Below are 24,310 nucleotides of genomic sequence, written 5' to 3'. Positions count from 1 at the left end.
GAGCACGGTCCACGCAGGCGTCTCTTCCCGCCAAAGTCGCCATCACCAGTCAGGACCAAGGAACGACTCTCGGAAATCCTGAAGGCGACTCCGTCTTCCCTACCACCGGCTGAAGTGCCGAGCCCATCACGGAAAGTGATGGGAGCGAAGGCCTTATTTACTCCCGGCATCCATAAGAAGTTGGTCAGCCAAGCTAAGACATTAGATCTTCAACGGATACTCTACGAAGCACAACTTCAAGGAGGTATCCGAGATCGGACCATGACCGAAGAGCAACAGACTCAAACGGCCCAGAAGATCCATGCTACGATCCAGGATAGGGACAAAGTCCTGCGACGGTTGGTGACTCTAAGATGCGGAAAACAGGAGCTACGACAACTCCCGCTGGATTCGAACATGATCCAAACGATCCAACGGCTCCGCAATCCCAGCATCAACCCAGGCGCCTACACACTGGAGATTCAACCTCGGCCCAAAGAAGAGGTAACCGAGAAGATTCCGATAACAATGTCGGATAGTAGTGAAGATGAGGAGAATGCGGACAACGTCGATTCCGATGACTCCATTCAACAGAAGGCAGAAGCACCACCGAAGGGATCCACGCCAAAACGAGGCAGATCGCCGGTAAAACAAATTTCGCCGACCCGATCAGCATCCCAGCCGACTAAGCTGCCGAGTCAATTGACAACGGAGAAACCACTCAGGTTTACACCACGGAATACCCCGACGAAACCGAAGAAAACCGAAGACGCGATGGACACAACATCCCCTTCGGAAGCGCGAGTCGAAACCACGGTCGAAACGTCACCACAAAGGGACGAACCGACCTCGGTACACTCCGGCCCATGTCTAACAATTGACGAGTCTCGAACGAACGAGTCGGCAAAGGAGTCGGTAAATATACCGACCAAACGGAGTACGGCTAAAGAGAAGCCACCTCAGGACTCGTCGCGCGAATTCCACGATGACCCAGCCTTACAACATGTAAAGGACTTGACAAGGTCGGAACAGGATGCCTGCATCGACATGGCATACCCGGAGGACAGGGAACTCTGGCACTCGCTACGAATCCGACGTGCCAGCATAGTCGGAAATACCACGGAAGCTCGGCGCGACCACGACCGGCTTACCGAGAAGATGGCCGACGTGATGAAACGTATGGGAGAACATTACCGAGCGGAAAAGAGTCGACCTAAAGCCCTACAAGCGGCTATGCCGACTCGACATAAAGTCACCGCTCCGGAACCCAAGTCGACCAAGAAGACGGCACAGCAACCCGTCAAGATGAAAGTCCCCCCTCCAACCAGACAACCTTCCGTGCAGATCGACGATGATCTCGACACACGGGTCATTAACTCGGCTAATTCCGCGAAATCCCACAAGGATAAACGGAAGGCCAAGAAGGAAGCAGCGAAACAATCCGCTAAGTCACAACTGACGGAAACCCAGAAGAAACCAGTAAAATCGAAGGCCAAAGAGACGACCAAACCGAAGTCGGACTCTACGGTGAAGACGCCGAAGCCTAATCCGGCCAAGCGGCATAAGTCATCCGATGACCTGGATATTTCGGATGCCGGCCCACAAAGGACTGAGCAGAGGGAAAAAGCTCAACAACCGCACGACAAGGAAGCGGTTGAGCGTAAATTCAAAGAGGTCATGGAGCGAACCGGCACAAAGCCAGCTAAGACTTCAGGAGGTCGGCTACGGAATCCACCAAAACCGCCGACTCCGACCCAACAACCCCAGCCCTCCACATCCAGGCAACAGTCTGACGTGGAATCCGATCACATCTCGGACATTGAAGAACAAGACTCAAACTCCGACAATGGAGAAGGTGACCCTTATGAACGATTTAAAGGCGACCTGAAAGAAATGTTCGACCATGGAGCGGACACTGATGAATCACAGTGGCCAGCCCCAGACGATGTGCGCGAGCGCCTTCCGGACGAACAGCCGGATGACCCGGTCGATACATTAATCCGTACCGTCCGAGTACACGTTGAAGTCGTCAGGAGCATTGAAAACGCCAGGAAAAACGGCGCGGACATGTACCAGTCCTTAGTCCGAGACTTGTCCAATAACATCCAGGTCGGAGGCGAAACCGGAAAATGGTTGACGCATCAACTCATGATGCAGATCGTCGCCTGGATTCTGGATTTCGGATTAGCAGTAGCCGTTCACCGACAATGGGGACGGATGGCCGAGCTGCTCCCACCGGACCTTATCAAGGCACTTAAAAGTGCAGCCGCCAGGAATGCGGGCGATACACCGACTAGAATTGCACGGTGTATCGGATATAGTAGGAACCCCCGCGGATCAACGTTGGTCCAAATTGCCCGTGTATATAACGTGATGTATATGGACAAGAAGGGGAACATCGACGAAATCATCACGGACAGGATAAGCGACCGGATTACGTCTTTGGTCGAACAACATACCCTCCAGACGACCAATGCGGAACGAGACGTACCGGTACGGTATACCGTGCCTAACTTCATACCGGAACAACATCGGCGTGAGTTTAACCTCCAAATGTCTTACGTCAACACGGACAAGCCTCCGGCTGGCACGGAACCTATTGAAGAATACAGCGACTCCAACGAACAACCGTCGGAGGATGCAGCTGCCTTGCTGCATATAGCTCGTACGGCTGGACAGTCGTCACAAAGACGAGTCCAAGTTTTACCCCGACCTCGAGCACCACACGAACCGACAACATATGTCGGCACGGCGGTAGCCCCAGCGGGACGAGCAAGTATGGCGAAGCCGACTCGAAGCGCTAAAGGACGGTTCATTCCGAGAGACGTACAGTCACTCCCGCCGTCCTCGCCCATGGAAATTTCGCCGGAGCCGGAAGATCTGACCCAGAAGGGAAAGTTAAAGTCGGCCAAGATAGAGTCGACTAAGCTGGCTAAGAAGAAGGAACCAAAGTCATCCGAACCGATCTCGTCATCCGAGGAAGAAACCGAAGATGAGGACGACGACGACGATTTCTGAACACCTGGGAACGGATCGCCGAAAGACGATGACGATGACGACGACGAAAATGGTAAACCACCACCACCGTCGAACCCGGCACCCCAACAGCAGGGCGAACCGGAGATACCGGATAGACAACCGGAAGAGAAGGACAGCAGCGACAAAGCTGAAGAGTCCAAAGGCAATGAAGACGATGGCGGAGTATACATCCCTCGTCAGTACGGTAAACGGATACTGATAACCCCTGACACCGACGAGCGGCCACTTCTCTCCGAATGGAATGAGGACACCATGGAAGTGTTGCCGGACGACATCCCTCCGTTGACCAACGTTAGGGTCAAGTACACCGGCATCAAATCGGCTTCAAAACCGAAACCGAGTGTTTCGGAATACGATGCGGGATGGATGTACACATTCGCCGCCCTGAAGGCCTTGGCTACGTGTGGACCGAAATTCGCCACACCAAGAATCGCCTTCAAACTCCTCCAACATTGGAAGGTAGACCAGACGGGCGACTGGCGACAACTGAGCCAGAATAACGTGCGACATTACTGCGACATGGGATACCATGCCGGGAAGATAATACGTACGTACACCAGCACAAAGCGGATGTACTACGAGTTCCCGCCGGCTAAAAAGGACCCGGCCCCTTCAACATATGAAGGATGGACACACGCCATCGAAGCGTGTATGGAAATGTCCTGGCATCCCGACGGACTTACCCGTGGAGAAATACTCCACCAACTTACAGCACGGTTCGAGTTCGAGTGGACAGCAGCAGAACCGCAGTTGGTCGACCCCAAATACAAGCTTAAACCTGACGTAATTGCTGGACGCAAGAAGTATTCCCTGGAAGACGAATTGGAATTCGTCTTATCGAAAGCACTCTATCAACAAAGATTTGCCACAAACACCGATAAAGTCCAGGGCGGCCAACGGTTCATCGCCTTAAACCCATCAACTCACCGGCACGGACACTTACCGAAGGAACGATCCACCTCGGCACAACCGACCGAGCTGGCTGACTCGCACCAAGCAAGTCGGCCGGAGTCGACAGAAGCACCTACACGGGAGTGAGGGAACGCAGAACGCGTCGGAGGAGAGGCATAACCGACCTTCCTCCAGTGACACCACACAGGCGTCATCGACCAACAGAAGTCGACTTACCTCATTAGACGACCACAAAGGCGTCTTGGACCAGTTCGAAAACCGACCTGGCCCGACCGTAGTAATTATAGGGTGTAAATCATAGGATGCAACCGAGAAACGGTTTGCTTACTTTTGTTTTGACAGAACCGAACGGAAGCTTACACGGTGGACTGCCAACAGTGCAGGGATAACGCGACGAGGGACAACAACAGATTGCCTTGCGCGCAATGTATCGTATCCTTCACGAACGAACGAGTTACCGGCACGGGACCACAACACCGAGCTCAGGCAGCGGCACTTTACATTAATGTTGTCGCTGGTAACTTGAGCGCATATCGGTACCTGGCCGGCAGAGAATACCTTGTCGACCAACTAGAGTCGCATGAACAGGATAACCTGGCTACACTTCAGCGGCAACGAACCCGCGACCCGAGATGGGAAGGAACCCGACCACCAGTCTTAACGGATAGACTGTGGGAGTATCGCCAGCTGCAAGACGCTAACCGTCAATTGGAGGACCAGAAGAAGATCAGAGAGGTCGACAAACGAATTGCCTCGATGAAGGTCCATCCTCCACCGACCGACTATGAACCAGAAATAAAAATTCGGTTACCGGCACCCACACAGGGTCGCTCGGATAGCGAACAGCTCATTCACGATGTACGAGATGTCTTCGTCGGAGATCCACACCGACCATTGACCAGTGCATCGGTAACAATGATAATGAATATGCCGGACGGAACCCAACAGCCAGTTACCCTCACACCGGCGACTCGGGAACAGTTGATGGCAATCCCACATAGGGCAACGCCAGTGTCACACAGGCTCGTCCAACTGTTTCCCAGCAGATCCCCCGACACGGAAACCGGACTCAACCGACGGCTCAACAGCAGCAACGCCGACCCAGCAGGGATCTCCCGGGACATGACCTTCGACATAGGATCGGTCCTGTTGATCTTCGAGACAGAATCGAAGAGCAACGAGCAGTTATCCGTCAAGTCGGAAAAGAGCCAACCAGAGCTCCACCAGGAAAACGAACTGGATCCGGAGAAACGGGAATCGGACTTACGGTAGACTTAACAAATAAGTCGAAACGTAACTTTGTCCCACCCGAACAGCAGCCGGAGGGCCATCAGGCGGAACCAGCGGCTGAAGTCCAAGCGGAACCAGCAGCTCAACCTGAGCAAATGGACGTCGAAGTAGCCGACCAGATGGCACAACTACCACAAGTGGAAGTGCCGATCCGGGAAGACCCTCGTTATGACCGCGCTCGACAACAAGGAATCGAGGTCGTCATGCTACATCCCACCGAACGGACAAACCACATTATGAACATCATGAACTACGAGGAACGGAATCGACCACAAGTTTGGCGCATGGTAGAAAACCTTCGTCAATTCCTCGTCCGATCTGGATACCAGACGCTACTGGAACAACATCGGTGGCAACCGGACTTCAACATGTCTGCGCACACAGCACAGAATGTTGAACATCCGTACACCAGATCGAATGCGTTACCGTCAATGACCGACCCGGTCTTACTGAACGTACCGCTGTATAGCCCGGACGGAACGCGTGTGAGCCAACTAGGAGCTCGGGAATACCCCCATGACGAGATGGAAAGTATCGCCCAGTTCGTCATAACGGACGCACATCCAGCCTTCGTTATCACCGCGGCTCGGGCAGCACTGGATTTAACCCAGTACCTTCCAGAAGGGGAAGTCGATATGGCCCAGGACGGAGTCACAGCATTCCTGCGATTCATCTTCGCAGCACGACTCGGCAATTACTTTTGCCATTACACCCTGTACGGCCTGTACCAGAACGAAATGATACCAGCGGCTGTGGAAACCCTCGTCGCCCAACTCGGCACACCAATGAGAAGTGTTATCCTCGCCATCTGGATGCGCGATTTGCTGTACACCCACGAACGGTATGCGACAAAGTATGCCTTTCGTGAGGATCACGTAGATCCCAGCGACGACGCGACCAGATTCATCAGCTGGTACCGACAGAAGAAGACCTTGCCCAGCGGATTTAACTCATCGCCCTACGAACCTTGGATGTCGGACGACATAGCACCCGGCGCACGACCGTATGCGCTGCGGCTCCGCAAACAGGCGGCCAGGGAATCGAAGAAGGGCAGAGCGGATCGCCTCAACCAAGAAACGGATGAGACTGACGAGATGTCTCAACGGAGTGGCCCGGCGACTTGTAAACCCAAGGATCCGACTATCCGGCCACATAACCGATTTGGCCCGGATGATGAAGATGAAGAAGATTACTTCGGCGGCGACAAACCCGTCGAAGTCCCACTCAGTTAAGATCGGGTTCCCACATTGGAACCCGATCCCCCATTTGGAACAACTAAGAGGACTCAACGCCGAGAAACGGCATGGTCGAGAACCGACCCGACTGAGAAACAGCCTAGCGGATAAATTGCACTGTCGAGAAACGACTTCGGAATGGACACTTTTCTTTAGTTTTTTTACAGAAACCGATTAACCATGTACGCGACGGACGTCAACGACGACTTTGCCAGAGTGCCGACTACACAAGTCGGCCGGATTCTTCGGTTTGACCCGGATATGAGTGGTTAGACCTGACAAGCCGGCTTTTTCCACCGTTCCGGTACGTCTTCCGAGGAATCCCTGGACAGAACTGAGCAAACCGACCTCAGTTCCCCAGCATGGCACGAACAGATCGCAAACCATATCTGCTAACATAGCAGATCGACAACCACGTTCTGCGACCATTGGAGCCAACAGAAGCCCCAACCCGCGTTACACGGAGCCGACCGATAGTTACATGGTTACACCACGCCATTAACCACGACCGGCTATGAAGATTACTCCGGCCAACCGACTCCGGAGCATAGACTGAGAGGATTACGCTAACGTGGCGCTGAATACGTCGCTGCGTGTTCATCGCCATGTTTGCCGAGCACCCGTGGCCAACTTCGGAACCGGGTAGCCGAGCAGCCTTCACCAGTGTAAAAGCGGAAATCCCTCGGCCGAGCTGCCAACAGCGCAAGAAAACTCGGATTTGACTACATGTACTTGAGCCGACCACAAAGGTCGACTCCGTACTTCACCCATAATTTGGAGACATAACGGATATCGCGTCTCTAACCGACCACAAAGGTCGGTTGTGCAAGCCGATCACAAAGATTGGTTTTGGAAACTCGGGAGCTGAAATCGACATTATGGCCGACCACACAGGTCGACCATAACGGCCAACAGAAGTCGCCCATGAAGAATGAACGGAAGCTAGTAGTAGTTACGTGGCAGCTTAACCGGATTCTCCGGCTGAACCCGGATCTACAGGAACTCAACTAGGAACCTATACCTGGAGTCCAACCGCAGTCTCCCCCGGACGATATCGGGTAAACCAGCCGATTCACCGGTGACCACGACTACCTCGAACGTGCTGCCATTGACTCGAACAGTACCGGCCAATTGGCCAGCGTCACCGGCAAAGAAGAATTCCCCGTGGACGTGAGTCGTCTACCCCCAACAGAAGCGGCTAGGCGTCTCAGGTTCGCGACAAAACAAAACGGAAGAATCGGATAAACAAGCCAACAGCAGCTCGGATCCGACCCAGAGTTCGTGTCAGAAAAGTAGCCACAGGAGAAACGGAGTTGTGCTGCTGAATATCCTTCTGCCAGTCCGAACTGACCGTAGGATATCCGAACAACGGAGACCCGGTCAACTGTAGCCGGACGCATAGAACTCCTAAAGTAAGTCGGAAGTTTCCGAACGGAGGTCGGAAGTAAACGACAACAGGTCGGAAAAACCAGCAAGAAGTAGGAAATCCACCTCCTTGTGGAAACACTTAGCTTTCTGGCGGATGAACACAAAGTTCACCCGACCTAGCGACGTCGGATACAGCCGACCTTGGAATAGGGATAATATGGATAACCGACCTGAAGTTGAGGTCGGAAGTGACCCCACAGAAGTCGGAAGAATGCGACAACAAGTCGGCCAAGCCATTAGGAAGTCCAGAACCGACCTCCTAACGGAGAAATTTAACCTTCGGACGGATGAACACACAGTTCATCCGACCTCCCGAAGTCGACCATAACCGACTACAAGTCGGAAGTCGGAAACTCAGTCAACATGACGGAAGAAGATTGATAGCTGTTCGCGGTGGACGAATTCGACCTGAAGGCACTTGTTTAGCCCCACATGGGCATGTTATTGCAGGTTAACCCTAGTCGACCACCGACGGATAGGATGACCGACCTCGACAGAAGGTCGGATAACAACGGAATATACCGGATGGAAGTCGACTGGACGCTTCCATCGAACAAACCCATGATTTCCGATCGGACCTTCGAGCCAGCTCGACTCGGATTACTTTAAACCAGGCTCGTGGTAGCAGATTAAACGGTTGTAACCGACCACTTTTTGAACGGAACTGCTGTACATGACGACCACACAGGCCGCATGATTTACATACAGCTTTTCCCGACCTGGACTTTAGCAATTCGGAACATAGCCGAATTTCCCCCAGCCGCCGGTCGACTTACCGGTAGGCCGACCTTGGTCAAACCGACCTCGGTCCTATTCCCCATTCAGAGAGGATGCCTCGGCATTTGCATCTGCAACAGTGCCTCTCTATCCCGAACGGACGGATACGAGTCGGAAGTAAGTGTTTAACCGTGCTTATCCGACCTCGGAGAATGTAACCGGTTACGACGGGTAACCCGGGAACCGATGCCCCGGACCCAACTTTACCGGATGAAAGTGGACAGGAGACCCCGTGGACGTCATCCTAGTCGGAATAGGACCCCCGGATAGATTTTTGCATTTTTTTAACATTTTTCCTAACAAACGGAATTGTATTTTTCTAGTTCGATCTCTTTGACAGATCTGTTTTGTAACCCCTTTTGCTCACTGGAATTGTGATTAAACTTTATTTACTTTCTTTCGCGCTGCATAAACTTTCATTACATTTTTCTTTTTACATTGTTCTCCGCTGCCAACAGACGCAAGAAGCCAGCCAACAGAAGCGTCACCGGTCCAACGAAACGCCCGAGCGGCTTCCGGATTTCTCGGCTGTGAGTGGCTTCCACTCATGGGTTCGGAAGTGAAGAAGAGACGGTCGACCAGACACCGGACTCCCACTGCCAGAGGACGCGTACCGGCGACCCCACATGGGTCCGACCGGAGAGTTGTGCGGTACTGGTGCGGTACCGAGTCGGAGCATCCTTCGCGGGAGCTCGGATTCCCGCCCAGAGGCATGTCAGAGGCGTACGACTGCGCCTGGTGCGTACGGTCCACACAGGACGTACTGGCACCATTGCTTGCCGTTACCACCTCTCTCGCTGTACGTACGTGTGCTGCTGCACTGCACTCATCCGCTGAAGCGGATATACGCAGCGCACACACTGAGCCACACTTGCTCTCTCGTTCCTCTCTCGCAGTATGACTCAGCGTTCATACGCTCGCGTTGGATAGAGTCCAGTCTGCGCATCATCACACAGCTGATGGCACACAGCACGTGCTGGCCGCCAGTTGCTCCTTTCACGCCTTGACGGACGCTCAAGAGCTTTTCTAGCACACGCTTGCTATTAGCCATCAGTACTTTGTTCTGGCTTTCCTGCTATTACGCAGCATTGTTCCCCCTTTATTTGTCAATAAAGCATCACTCGTGATCTCCTCGTGCTTGTCTGTTACACCGTACAGTATTTATATTTTTATCAAATATTCCCCCGTAAAAAATCATATTTTATCGGATTTTTTACCGCAAAAAAGAACCGTTATTTCACCGCAAAATATATATTATACATCAAATATTATACATCAAATCTATATACCACTTAAACTGGTGCTGTAAACAGTAATAGGTAGTTCTTTCAGAACTGTAAGACAAAAAATTGAAAATACTGAAATAAATTTCATTTTTTCAAACCAAATTTCGCGGATATTATTTTTCCTTTTTTTGGACTGACCGTTGACGCAGTTGGCGTTGGCGCAGAGATCGCCGACGTCCTCGCAGTAGCGGCCGCTGAAGCGCGGTTGGCAGTCGCAGCGGAAGTCGTGGATGAGGTCGGTGCAGGTGCCGCCGTTGGCGCAGGGCGCGTCGGCGCAGTCATCGATGTTGTTCTCGCAGAAGGTCCCCTCGAATCCCTCGGGGCAGTGGCAGACGAAGCGGTCCATCTGCAGGTGCTGGCACTGGCCGCCGTTGAGGCAGTGCGTCTTCACACAGGGGTCCAGCGTCTCGTTGCAGTGCGGCCCGGTGAAGCCGCTTCGGCATAAACAGCCGTACATTTGAGGGTGCTGCTGGTTCTGGCACATGCCGCGGTTCGGACAGCTCACCGTCGCGCAGTCATCCGGCGGCAATTCACACTGAACACCTACGGTTTTTAAATTCAGTATTATTTCTTCCTATTTTTTCTCGAGGATCTACCGGTTACGTGTAGTATAAAAAAAATTTTGTTGAGGAAAAACAATGGTCCTTTTGGTAAATCACGTGGTGGACGAAGTTCAGATTTCCTGTAAAATTTGAATAAAACATCTGCGCTGAGAAGAAGCGTTTCCATACCTCAGTGCGAATGGAGCATACAATAAGCCAACAATAAAACAAAGAAAATATCGATAATCGTAGTGTATGGGCTGTGATATATTTTAATGTATCGTCAACCATATATTATACCATGACAAAGCAGACGGCATAAATAAAGTTTTAAACTAAGTAACTTTTTTCTACTATAGACAAACGTACCCGAAGTTAGAAATGTCCAAAGTGTTTTTATTAATACTTAATCAAAGTCACGCAGTTATTTCTTATACTAATCATTATTCGAATTCAAAGTTCGTAATTGACAGTACATAATAAATTAAAGCATCAAATAAATAAAATACACTCCGGGAAATTATCAGCAGTACCTACAGTACTATACTGTATGTAATTAAATTTCACATCAAATATTGCAAATTTTCATACGAGTATAAATTACGAAATACGTTACACTGAAGCCATCATAACAAATTAATGCCGTTCGGTATAAAGGCTAACCAGTAAATCCGGCGGGGCAGACGCACTCAAACCCGTTCCGCGCATCCACACAATTCCCGCCATTCAAACATGGCTGCGCTTCGCACTCATCCACCTCCTTCTCGCAGCGCTCCCCGTTGAATCCCGGTACACACCGGCACACCGCCCGGTGTCCGGCCACCTCGCAGCGGCCCCCGTTCTGACACAGCTCCCCCGGACACACCACCGGCACGCATCCCGTCGCGTTCAGCCCCTCGGTGGTGGCCTCCAAGGGGCATTCCGAGCACCTCCGACTGGCCGGCGCCGTCGACACGTAGTTTTCGGGGCACCCGCCACAGGGCGCCAGTCCCGTGCCGGAGAGGGAGTACTCCCCCGGCTGGCACCGCTCGCGACAGTGGGAGGGACTGACCGCGCCCCGGAGGGTGGTGAAAGTGTCCGACGGGCATGGGAGACACTCCATTCCCCCGCGGGGGCTGAAGGTGTCTTGGGGGCACGATAGACACGGGATCACGCCGTTGGGGGAGTAGGTCCCCGGTCCCCCCCTAGGTCCCCGGGAGACAGGAATCAGCAGTCTTCCCGCCGGGAACTGGGGTTAAAGTCCCATCCGGGCATTTTTTGCATCCCGGTTGGCCGACGTCGTCCTGGAAGGTTCCCGGCGGACACTGGCGGCAGGTGGCGCTGTCGGCGGAATAAAAACCCCGGGGGCAATCCAGGCAGATCATTTTGGTGGCGTTGCGGATGAGAACTTGTCCCGAGAGGCACGCGAAACCGCGGTCTCCATGGGACTCGGTGGCCTCCAGCGTCGGACACACTCCGGCGGGATCGGCCAACTGCGCGAGGCTTTTGATCTGCTGGTCGCTCGACGGGACCGAGAGGTCCAGGAGCGTGTCGATGGTCAGTCCGGAAGGGCGCGGGCTGGAGAGATTCGGTACCGGAGGACTCCCTGGAGCGCCAGAGAGGGGAGGAGCGTGGCGGAGGGGAGGAGCGTGGCGGACAACGCGGCTGTGTTGGAGCGGAGGAGCGTGGCGGACAACGCGGCCACCGTCACCGCCACGTCGATGGATTTGGAGCATTTCGTCGAGAGGAACTCGGACACCGGCATCTGGAGGTTAGATAGAGCCGCGGTGTACAGCTGGAGATACTCCGGGGACGGCGGGAGGGGCGAGACGTACAGGATGCGGGTGATGGAGTCGTACACCGCGTCGTGCCCCTCCGCGGGGACACAAACGGCGAGCGAGACGTTCCCGGTGGACGCCCACGCGCCGTTGCGGCATCGGGCCTCCCGGGGACCCGGAAGACCGGCGAAGAAGGTGAAGCCGGGGTTGCAGGTGACGCTGCAGACGGTCTCCTCCTCGGTGGAGCGGCAGTCCGTAGCCCCGTTTAATGGGACCACCGCCGGGCCGTCGGTGCAGGGCGCCGGGAGCGCGGCGACCTGGAAGCTGCAGGCGGTGGTGTTCGTGGACTGGGCGGGGTCGGAGGCCACCACGGTGACGTTGAGGAAGGCGTGGGCGGGGAGCCGGGCGCGGTCGGGGAAATAGAGGAGCTGCAGGTGGCGCAGACGTCCGACCACCTCCACCGGGTGGCTGGTGGCGTCGAAGTGCAGGACAGCGGGCAGCTAATCAGCGCCGGCTCCTCCTCAACGATCTCGATCTACGCAAAAATCCGGTTTACAGCATTTTTCTTGTATACTTGGTTTTTTTGAAATAATTCAGAGATTTGTTAGGCCCGTATCTTTACACGGCTACGTCTGTGACCTTTAATCCATCCCGCAAAAGCGATGTTTACTCGTTTTAATACCGTAAGCTGTATTTTGATCACAGATCGTAAAGTCAGAATGATTGCAGATCTTCCGCCAGAAGCACACTGCCACAAATTGAGACCATCTAGCCACATGCCAGTGCCTGCAGTTCATAAAATTTCCAACGGCATTCCTCTCCATTATCACACTTTCCAACATACCAGAAGATTTATATGCTTTTGAAATGTGCATCTGCACTCTGCAGTTAGAAACATTTTTGAATTCCTGATCGTTGCTGTGTTTCTACCGGGTGTAACCGGTGTATTAATGATTGTCAGCTGACGTTACACGGTTACTGTCAACGAAAAATAAGCTGTGTACAGTGCAACTGCAGCTGTATCGTAGTACTAAGGCACAGTAAGAATATAACGAGCTCACAAATTAATGACTACTCTAGGCATCCCATCACTTCGTTTGAAGAAAAAAATTAAATTAAATGTAACAGCGTTGTTGCCTGTTAAATGTTTTGACTGACCTGCGCCGTGCAGGAAGCTTTGTTCTCATCGCCGTCGAAGGCCACATACTCCACGGTCATATCCTCAAAAAGACGCGACCCGGCAGGAAGTCCGCCGGGCGCGTCTCGATGCGGGCCATGCGGTGGCTGTTGTCCGCCGCCCGCGGGATCTCGTACTGCACGCCCGGCATGCGTCCGTCCGCCAGGCGTCGCACCTGCACCGGCTTATCCGGACACGAAACAAACTTCGGAGGCCCGGATCCCGGTGACCATGAACAGCCCACCGAGATTCATCTCCCCATAGGTGGTGTTTTCAGCCAACGCGCACCACCCCGTCAAGGAGTTGAACCCGATTTGCCCGGCTTCGAAGCCCGGCATCTCCGAGGTGGCCTTGACGGCGTCCGGCGGGATGGTCAGCGCCCGCGGGAGAGGGCACTCCGTCTGGCGGACGCAGAGGAGGGGCGCGGTGGACGAGAGCGCGTACCCGGGACGGTCGCACTGGAAGCGGACCGAAGCGAGCTCCTCGAAGGAGGTGGTGGCTGTTTGGGAGCCGAAGGTGGGCGCGCCCGGGTCGGCGCAGGCGGGGCCGTCGCAGCGGAGGCTCCCGCAGTCCCAGACGCCGGATCGGCTGCAGCGGACTTGGTCGTCGCGGTTGCTGCTCTCCACGGCTAACGAGAAGGGGAAGACGCAGGCGAAGCGCGGAAGAGCGTGACGTACGTCGTCGATTGGACAGGTTCGAGTAGAAAGAGCCCGGGAGGACGGGAGGGCGGCCGCAGTCTACTACTTTACGTATCGCACCCACTCTTAATCGTCTTTCCTATCGTGAATAAAATATGGAGCATTCGCCGATTCATGTCCGTTAAAAAAAATATATAGAAATATTGCAAACCATCTCGCGTTCCCGTTTCGGCGGCCGGAATGGTGAACGCACTGGTCCGGCTGTGGGAAAACAACTGGAAGCCGTCGTTGCACTCGCAGTGGTACGATCCGGGTGTGTTGATGCAGATCTGGTCACACCCGCCGTTATTCTCCGCGCACTCGTTGACGTCGAAGCAGCGCTTCTTCCAGCAGCCAATCAGGTCCATTCGCATGCACGGCGCGCCGTAGAAATCCGCCAGGGCGATGCGGACGAAGCGGGCTTCCACCGGCGCCGGCAAATGCGTCCCGCTGGTGGAGGTCAAGAAAACCTGCGATGCAAAAAGGTCACTCCATGATGACCGATAAAAATTGTCAACTAATCAGAATGCTCTACAGAATCATCTGGGTATATGTTGCAATAAGTTAACTCTGTTGCAAGGTAAAATACAAAGCTGCCACTATACTACGATCTCAGTAAACTTGCAAGAAATTCTAAGAAATGGGTGTTTAAAACGATATCAAAAGGAGTTTTAAGTACGACGCATTAGAGTACTAGTAGAAAGCCAGAATACCATGGACGCACTGCGATCGCGATAATTCTACTTCAAAGTTAAAAGCCTTAGACATTCAAAAGGTCACACTGGTAAACGCATCGTAATGAATAACTAAAAATATTTTTAAAATTATTAAAGTTATTAAAATATTAAAGAATCAAAATTAATATCATGGTGAAATCCAATTATTATATTATTCAAAAATGATAACATCATATTCCAAAATATAATAACAGAAAAATATGATTATTTTTTCGTGACTCCATTCCTGAACTCCAACCAGCACATTAAAAAAATGTTGCGAAAAAATTTCCGTTTATGCGATATACACTATACAGCCGCCAGTTACTTAATCACTTTTGCGTGGCTGTATTCGAACAATCCACAACGCTCCGGTAAATGATCGCCACTACTCTACGACAACACTACGCTCCCCATACACCGCAAATTCATAATGAATGTCACCGTGGAAATTTGGCGCAAATAAGATCAGAAAAATCGGCTGAAAAATCAGCACTGGCCGGCAGCTGCAACGCGTTGCCGTTGGGTTCAGTATAGGGAGTGAAGGAGTCGTTATCATGCAGTTTGAAGGCGAAGGTGAAGGCGCGCACGCTGGCCAGGAGACGGCCGTTGCCGGACACGGGCAGGATGCGCACGGCGCTGACCACTTTGGGCGCGTTCAGGTCCACTAACACCCAGTTGTCCGCCGCCGCCGCGCTCGTCCCGCACCAGCCTTTAGACGACAGACCGATCTGCTGCTCGTCCAGAAGTAAAATAAAATTAACAGTAAAACAGAAGAATAAAAAATAGCCTCTGTTATTCAACTGAAATAAATAAATAAGCACAACTGAAAATACCCAAAAGCAGGGTTATATAATAAAGTCGAGAAAGAGATACACACCGAGTCAATGAATAAAAACAGTTCAAACGAAATAGTCTTTAAATTTTAAAATGTTTTAGTTAAAACTTTATATTTTTTTTTTATATTTTTTCTGCATTTTATTAAACTTTTTTATTCTTATAATTTAATGTACTACGTACATATGCCGGTTCGTATGCAAAGTTCAGGAATATTTTTTAAAAGGTTTACAGTACATTGCTTGATCGGTATTTTAGTCACCGATTGAGTTTCCACTGGCTCTAATTTAATGCTAAATTTTTAATCGGCCCGACAAAGCGTTCACCCTCGGTATTTTTTAACCAGGGAAATCTGAATTCATCGTGTACAAAAACATATATCTCTGCATAAATCAGAATCAGTATTTCCATCATCCGGGATTTTAACATTAATTTGAATTCTTTGCTGATTCTCAGATTGAACAGATTACCGAAACTATCTCGATGTGAAAAGCCATTTGATAATTTTTGTATAAAAAACACTTCTTCGGGAACGCAAAAAGGAAAACTTTTAAACAGGTTCATGCTTTTAATTAAAACTGCATCAATAATCACTGTAGCCGTACATAATAATGTGACCCTGCATGTTTGCAGCCACAGCGATTCGGCCGAGACAGTATAGCCATCACACTACGATAACACTCATGACCGACAGACGAAAAATCTCTAAACAGTTTATATTTAGAATCAAATAAAATTTATAAATAAATTCCCTTAAACTTAACCATTCTTAACCTATATATCTAATTAACTTCGATATTTTTGCTTGCTTATTTTTTAATATTGTTTAATTTATTTTGATACGTTTGCTGTTGTAAACATATTTCTAAGTTATTTTTAGAGTTCTTTATTTCATCAGATAATAAGATTATTTTGATATTGCGGCAGTTGTTCTTTTACTCGAAGTCGTATCCGTTGCAGGCGATAATCTCCATCTGCAGATTACTCAGATCAGCCACCGCCGGCTATAAATAATGCGCAATTTCTTAATTCGAACGAAACAGACTGCCAGAACTGACTTTTTGTAACAATCCGGTTGACAATTTTCACATCAAAAACAATACTTCATCAGTGTTGCAAAAACGAACAGCTTTTCTCAACCTTTTCATTGAAAATTACCCACTGCATCAGTAATTGCATCAATCAAAATATGCCGAAGACAATAATGCGCACATGCGGGAGCCATCGCACTACGCTAATCTTGCAGAAATTAGAGATACATTTATGAGCAAGACGAAAAAATTTCTTGAGAATTCATACAACATATTTATTACCATTTTTTTCTCGTTTTTTTATTATCTGGTAGTATTTCTGATTTTGTTCTTAATTTTTCAATATTTTTTGGTTGTTTGCCTACCCGTAATCAGATCCGTTGCCGGCGATAATCTCCATCTGCAGATTAGCCACCACCGGCCAGTTAGACGAGCATTTGACAGGTTGGCAGACGACGGTGCCGCTCCAGACGCCGGTGTTGGAGCAGCGGATGGCGGCGGCGTCCTGTCCACTGGCCAGCACGTAGCCCTCCACGCAGCGATACCCCCCCGTCGCCGGATACACGAACCCGCTGATGCTGACCGGCAGCGCGTTGGCGAACAACGGCAGCTGACCGCAGTATTTCGGCTGACACGCCGGGATGCGCGGGACGCCCTATACCCCGTCCAGGCCGCAGCGGCTGGTCAGGTTAGCCTCCCGATTCGCTGCAGCAGTCACCGAGGCATGCAGTAATTATTTTATGTTATTCGACAACAACAACTGCAGAAGCGCCGTGTTTGGACCGACTTCCGAACCGAATTACCTCTATATAATAATCGCGTAAGCCTTAGTCTTTGTTGAGCTCGCCGAACCGACCCAACGCGCAAAAGTAGGAACAAACAGACAAAAACTCACCAAATTCGTATCCCACGGGACAGGCGGCCATGACGACGGTGGCGAAACGCCGCTTCTGGTGCGAGACTAGGACGGAATCCTCAGTGGCCAGCGCGGGGCAGTCGAGGGAGTAGGCGGCGGTGAGGCGGGTGACCGGTCCCAAGGGCCCGCTGACCACCTTGATCAGGGCGTCGCCCGAGGCCACGTGGATGCTGCGCGGTGCCCATCCGACCGCCGTGCCGTTGCGGTTGGTGAAGGCGATGGCAGTGGACAGGCGGGTGATCTCGTACACCTCCAGCTCGTCCACTGGGCCCAATGACAGCTCGCTGATCTCGATCACGAAGGCCGACGCGGCCGCCGGTTTGATGCGCCACGAACAGGCCCACTTCTCTAGCTGTCGGTCAGTGTTTGCCGGTTGTTGTTGTTGCACCGCCAGTGAACTAATGGGCAATACTGTGTAATTAAGGCAACCGATACTGTGTAATTAACGATCTACCGGCATCTAAATCTGGCTTGACCAGCTTTTCTTTATGATGGTGTAGCCGTTCCCGCGCAATCTCCCGCACAATATACGACTAATTTTAGTAATAATAAAGCTCACTACCATTTTAATTAAATTTAATGTAATTTAACGCTAGCAGTAATAAATCATAAAGCTCTGTAAATTCGGCCACAATTGCAGTTTCTCATTCAACGGGATCGTTCGTCTGCATTCCAAAATAATTTCAAATATATCGTTAATTTCTGTTTTTACAAATTATTTTAACGAAAGTACTATGCGTCCAGAAAATTGCCTGGCGCATAGAAATGACCTTATTTTAATCAAGCGTGCAGCTGCTTTGTTCTAATTTTAACTGTAAGTTTGTGACTAGGTTTTTACTTGCTTCGGCACTGGTATTAATTGAGAACAATAAGTTAATAACTATTATTTAAAGATGTATGGCTAGCTTTTCTTTTTCTCGGAATATCGAAGACTATGTATATAATGCGTAAAACTTCATATATAAATGCTCAATTTTTAATTAAACAGAATTTCTCAGTAGATTTTGGGCGGTATAACGCGGGGCCGTATGGGCGCCACGCGTATCCTAGGCAGCGAACAGCGGTGAACCCGGATGAGGCTTTATTGCCGAATCTAATGCGCACCGTGGCGCAGCAACACCAGACTAACAAGGAAGGATTCTGCAGCCAGTGCAACTGTGCTGCAGATCCGTCAAAACAGCGCAGCAATGTGCGGCGTGGAAATCCCCAGAAACAGCGAAAAGCTACTCAGGAGGGCGAAGCGTCCCGCCCTTACAGCGGACCTGTTGAGCATTGCCGGCCGTGTTAATAATCCCGGAATTCCTCGTCAACTGCAGATCGCAGTCGCCGCATACCGCAGCCCCACGACCCTTCCTCCCCCGCCCCCCATCATCCGCATGTACACATACATGATATTCCCGGTGGACTGCACCACCCGTCCCTCCCCCGCGGGGGCCCGCACCTCCGCGAACAACCCCGCCGCGCGTCGCCTCCATCGCGCACTTTTACCACATCCTCGCCGGTCAACCCTTCCACCTCCAAACTGACGACACTCCCGACGGCCCCCTGGAAGCGGTACACACACTCCCCCTCCATGACCGCCACACGCTGCCATCCCACAGTGGCCTGTACGTCGCCGCCGCAGCGGGCGGTCAGCGCTTTATAGGTGGCGCGGAATCCGGCCATCTCCACGCTGGCGTCGGCGGTTAAACGGAGGATGAGGAGGTTGTTGTCGGCGGTGTAGTGGAGGGCCGTGGGGGCGGGTTTGCCGCTGAGGACGGCCAGCGCCCGGGCGCGGGCGGGCAGGGGACTCCCGGAGAGGACGCTGACGGTGTCCTGGTTCGCTTCCGTGGCGAATTCGCTGAACTGCAGGTCGACGCGGGTGCCGGGCGGGGTCTCGATCAGCCATAGGCAGGAGACGGGTAGGGGCCCGGGTGGTTGGGGCTGGATAAACTGCCGCTGGCACCGCTCAGATAGTGGGCGCATACTGTCGGAGAAAAGCCGGTTATTATGGCGGTTTTCTTAAAAATATTGAATAATTTCTGAAAATACAAAAAGCGGAAATCTGAAGAGAATGGCGAATTAAAAATATGAAAAACTTATAATAAGAATAAAAAATAACAATATTAATGCTGTAGATGTTTTTATTCCCTAAACAGCGCAATAAACCACATATAAAAACCGTTTACTAAGTACATACAGCAACAAAATTTCATTTAAGCGGCTCATACTCGTATAAGGTTCACGAAGTGCTGGAGAATGCAGACTAAGACGTAGTGTAGTGGGTTGGCTGCATCAATCCTTCATCTTCCAAACACCGGTTATTTAAAATAAAACTGCTGTTTGAAATTTTTTTATTATTCCCAAAATTCTGTTCCATACCATACATATGACGAAAAATACTTAATTAATGATGACTTACTTAATGACAAATGACAATAATTCGTCTGCTGGAAGCCTGAAAATATGTTTATAAAAAAAACTTAATTAGAAACACGGTAAAATAATTTAAGCAAAAAGACAAGTCTGTGACCTGTCGGTGACAATTCAAAATAGCATTCAAAAGCATCATGAGGATATTAAAACGTAACTGAAATAACAGATATGACTTAATTATGACGAAGACAACCAGAAACAGCGTCTCGTTTAGATATGGATTTAAAAATACGAGTCCAGTGAAGCGTGAACATACAGCTAACTGCCGAGAAATCGCGAATAAATCGCGGAAAAATCCTTACCGGGCGGCTCATTGCGTCCATTCCCCGGCGGACAGTCGAACTCATCGGCGCACGATCCGTACTCCACATTACCCTCGTTATCACTCACACACCCGGTCCATCAGCAGACACCTCTTCTCCCCTGGACAGGCGAAGGTGTCCTTGGGACAAGCCTGCTGCTGGCAGACGAAGGGCAGCAGCGTCAGGTACCAGTTGTCGTCGTTAAAGCGTCCATCCAACGCCACGCACTCCCCGCCCTGGGCGTCCGGCTGCCCATGGCCCACAGACCGGCGTACGGGCCCATCTCCTGTCCGTCGCTCCAGGAGAGAGTTTTCGCCGGGGTCAACGCCGCCGCCAACCACACCGAGGTGTTGGGCAGTTGGCCGGCGATCCAGGCGTTGGTGGGGGGTGAGTAGTCGGACAGGGTCAGCAGATCGCTGCCGATACTGATTTACAAGATTTTAATCAATAACGCAATCAATTATTGCTTTACTAATTTTATGTATCTATGTGTAGTTATACTGCCATTACACGAATTATTTGTAAACATCGTATTTAACTCTCTTGATATCGTACTGCCTACTTAAGAACATGTGTGTACTACACGAGAACACCAGTGGGAAAAAACTGGAAAAAAATGTTAAGTAAGCGAAAGATTATTTCCAGTCAGAAACTCTACTCCACCGTTCACGATACACCTCATTCGCCACTCACTACACTAAGTTGCCTCTGCATTGTCTAGCATGGTCACTAGTGCGCAATTAATAAAGCCGGACAGGATACTGAAAGTTGAAAAATTCGTTTATTATGAAAAGCAGTTATAAATGTTTACAGAAATTACAAATACGACTACATAAAGCAAGAAAAGATAAATGTTAAAGCTGCGCTTTAGAAAAAAAGCCTCTACAGTTCAAAAAAAATACTTCAAGTAATAGTTCAAGTAAGTGTACGGCGCAGCAGTGAATTGTGGCTTATGTACAGACCTTAGTTATTAGTTAGCTTTAGTTAAAGAAAACCCTAGTTATTAGTTAGCTTTAGTTAAAAAAAAATTTTTATGCGCTAATTTAACATTTAATTTTGTATGCACAGTATTCAGTATTTTGTATTGTTATCTACCGTCTACGATTGATCCCTGGATGGGTGGAATTTTGCGCTAAATTTCCCTGCGCGCCTTGGGTGTGTTACCCTTTGGCTGCAAGGGTGGCTCCAGAAGATTTAACCGTGGCACCGTACCACGGAAGGGGAAAGTGCCACGGAACGGGGAGCTGCTCGCGGCAACCTAATCTTCTTGGGCATCCTGCTCTCTCGCGGACGCATTAGGTGGGTCTTTTTCCTGTTGCACGCCTAATATGGTTCGCGATCAGCCTTGCCCGCACAGTCGAGTGTGTTTCACGCAGGGAGCTGGATTCGCTGCTCACACACGGGCATGTTCCCGCAAACATGCCTCTGGTTCCTTCTGTGCCCAGCTTCCACCTCCACCCCCAGGACAACCTCTTAAACACCCGCTGCAGTTGTTTGTGGAGGGTGATCGTTTCCACATCCCGAAAAGAGTTCCGAAAGCTGTAAGACGGCAGTGTGCCAGGGTGTTGACGGAAATCATCAGAAAATGCATCCGCACTAACTCATCGGAGAGCTGGATCGACCTGCTGCTTTTCGCACCCACGGCCTTGTCACTCCCTCCGACGAAAAACTTGCGCAGGGAATCTCTCGCAGCTCACATCCGGAAAAACCTTGCAGACCTGTCAATAGCGAAGCGCCACGCTGTTCCTCGCAATGACCAACCCAGGCACGATGAGCTGCCACCTGACAGGTTACGCGCTCAAGTGGCTTCTGTGCTTCAGGATGAAAATGTGAAGGGGGCAATCAGGATTATGCTGGGCGATGATAAACTCGCGGAAATAAACCCTAGAGCCATTGAATCGATGCGCGACAAACATCCCCCAGCACATGATGACTGCCAGTTCCCTGCGGACCCAGATGACAGTATAACACCGCCCGCAGTCACTCCAGCCGAGCTGATGGCCGCAGTTTTCAGCTTCCCGTCCGGTTCCGCTGGAGGTGTGTTTGGCTTACGTCCTCAGCACTTGAAGGACCTCCTCGCACGCAAAGATGACACACAGAGCGAGCTGTGCTTAGCCCTAACCGACCTGGCTGCCATGGTGTTTAGCAAAAAACCTGCCTGAAGATGTGCGGCCCTACTCTTTTGGCGCAGATCTAATCTCGCTCCTCAAAAGAGACGGCGGGATACAGCCGAGGCCGTGGGAGAAACTTTGCGACGTTTGTTTTCGAAAGTTATTAGCAACCGCTGTTCTGACGAAGCAGCTGCAATGTCCAGGCCGTCCCAGCTCGGATTTGGGATACGTGGAGGAGCCGAAGCCGCTGTGCATGCTGTCCGCAGCTACATCGAAACGACGCACACAGAAGCCCGAGTCGTCGTTAAGCTGGATTTCCGCAATGCTTTTAACACACTCCGTCGGGATACTTTACTCACTGCTGTACACGCAACCTTTCCTGCCTGCTATCGGTACATCTGGCAGTCGTACCGTTTTCCTTCACATTTGTCCTGCGGTTCGTCTCAGTTGTCATCGGAGACCGGTGTACAGCAAGGAGATCCATACGGGCTACTAGGTTACGGACTTGGTACATTGCCGCTGTTTGAAAACTTAGACTGTGACATTGCGGTGGGTTTCCTGGATGATGTCACGCTGGCTGGACAGGCGGATAAAGTTATCGCGGCAATACGCACCATTATTGCTCGCGGCTTCAAGATGGGCTTAGAGCTTAACCTAGGAAAATGCGAAATCTACAGCACCGGAAGTTTCACTGCGAATCGTCTATACGCCATTCGGAAAGCTCTCTTTAGAATATATCTACTGAAAAACTGCCTGTTTATACCAAACCTGCTGTATGGATTTCGCACCGCGAGATGTTATGAACATATGCCGTAAATGGAAAATGATGAGTGTATACGCACTGGTTTATCATCCATTTTGAACATCCGGGTGAACGATATGCAATGGAGCCAGATGACGCTTCCAGTAAGAGACGGTGGATTAGGACTTTGCGCCACTAAATTGCTAGTTTTTCCTGCCTTCCTGGCATCGGCGTATTCAGTGGTCAGCCTGGTCTCCTCCATCAACCCGTCAACGAACGAAGCGCACCTAGCACCTGTCGTTCAGCAATGGGTAACGCTAACAAGAAGTGAGCCTCCGATTGACGGCGCCAGAAAGTTTCAGACTGCATGGGACCGTCCGGCAATCGATTACGTGGTGTCATCACTGCGTTTAGCCGCTACCAATGAAACGGACAAAGCAGTACTGCTAGCCGCCTTGAATCGTGATTCCGGGGCATGGCTCAACGCTCTCTCTGCACCAAGTCTCCATACATCCTTGCGTGACGAGGAAATAAGAATTGGCGTCGCATTACGGTTCGGCTTCCTGTGGCTGAAGAGCACGACTGTGTCAATTGTGCTAGCCACGTGGAAACTAACGGCCACCACGGACTGTCATGTTCCAGTAGCAAAGGACGATGGTCCCGGCATCTCGAACTGAACAACATTGCTAAACGCGGCTGGGAAACGGCGGGCTTCCCCTGTCAGAATGAGCCATCGGGATTGTCAGACAAGGATAACAAGCGACCGGACGGCATGATACTGATACCCCTGCGTGACGGAAAGGCGGTAGTGTGGGACGCCACCTGCTGGGACACCGTGGCTACCTCGCACGTAAAAGCCAGCTCAAAGAAGTCAGGTAACGTGGCACGGCTGGCGGACGACTTTAAGCGCGGGAAGTACGGATTTTTGGAGGATATGGGGTATCTGTTCTACACCCTCGCAGTCGAAACTCTTGGAACTTTTGGTTCGGAATTTGCTGAGATGATACGTTTTGTCGGGAGGAAGATTCGCGATGTGACCGGGGAATCTCGATCTACGCTTTCCTTAGACAACGTTTTAGTCTCGCTGTTGTTAGAGGAAATGCGGCTGTTGTCTTGGGTACATTAAACGCGCGACCGAAAG

The 24,310-nt window shown here is 51.0% G+C and overlaps 1 protein-coding gene across 1 annotated transcript; it reads right to left on the bottom strand.

Annotated features, from left to right (window-relative positions):
- Positions 1–9,941: 9,941 nt before the first annotated feature.
- Positions 9,942–11,590, bottom strand: LOC129598078 (fibropellin-1-like). Its single transcript, XM_055495823.1, has 3 exons — positions 11,152–11,590; positions 10,085–10,489; positions 9,942–9,994 (listed from the first exon to the last, which is right to left on the bottom strand). The coding sequence occupies exons 1-3, from the start codon at positions 11,588–11,590 to the stop codon at positions 9,942–9,944; spliced, it is 897 nt and encodes a 298-aa protein (XP_055351798.1).
- Positions 11,591–24,310: the final 12,720 nt, after the last annotated feature.

The sequence above is a fragment of the Paramacrobiotus metropolitanus genome, unplaced genomic scaffold, assembly GCF_019649055.1.
Source record: "Paramacrobiotus metropolitanus isolate TYO unplaced genomic scaffold, Prichtersi_v1.0 Parri_scaffold0000113, whole genome shotgun sequence".
NCBI lineage: Eukaryota > Metazoa > Tardigrada > Eutardigrada > Parachela > Macrobiotidae > Paramacrobiotus > Paramacrobiotus metropolitanus.
The sequence above is the reverse complement of the archived record's forward strand: the minus strand, read 5'-3'. Positions and strand labels throughout refer to the sequence as shown.

Coding starts and splice junctions, on each gene's coding strand:
- LOC129598078 (XM_055495823.1), bottom strand. CDS start 11,590: ATGGAGTGTCTCCCATGCCCGTCGGACACTTTCACCACCCTCCGGGGC. Junction 10,490..11,151: donor CTGCCCCGCCGGATTTACTG/GTTAGCCTTTAT, acceptor TAAAAACCGTAG/GTGTTCAGTGTGAATTGCCG. Junction 9,995..10,084: donor CAACGCCAACTGCGTCAACG/GTCAGTCCAAAA, acceptor TTTGTCTTACAG/TTCTGAAAGAACTACCTATT.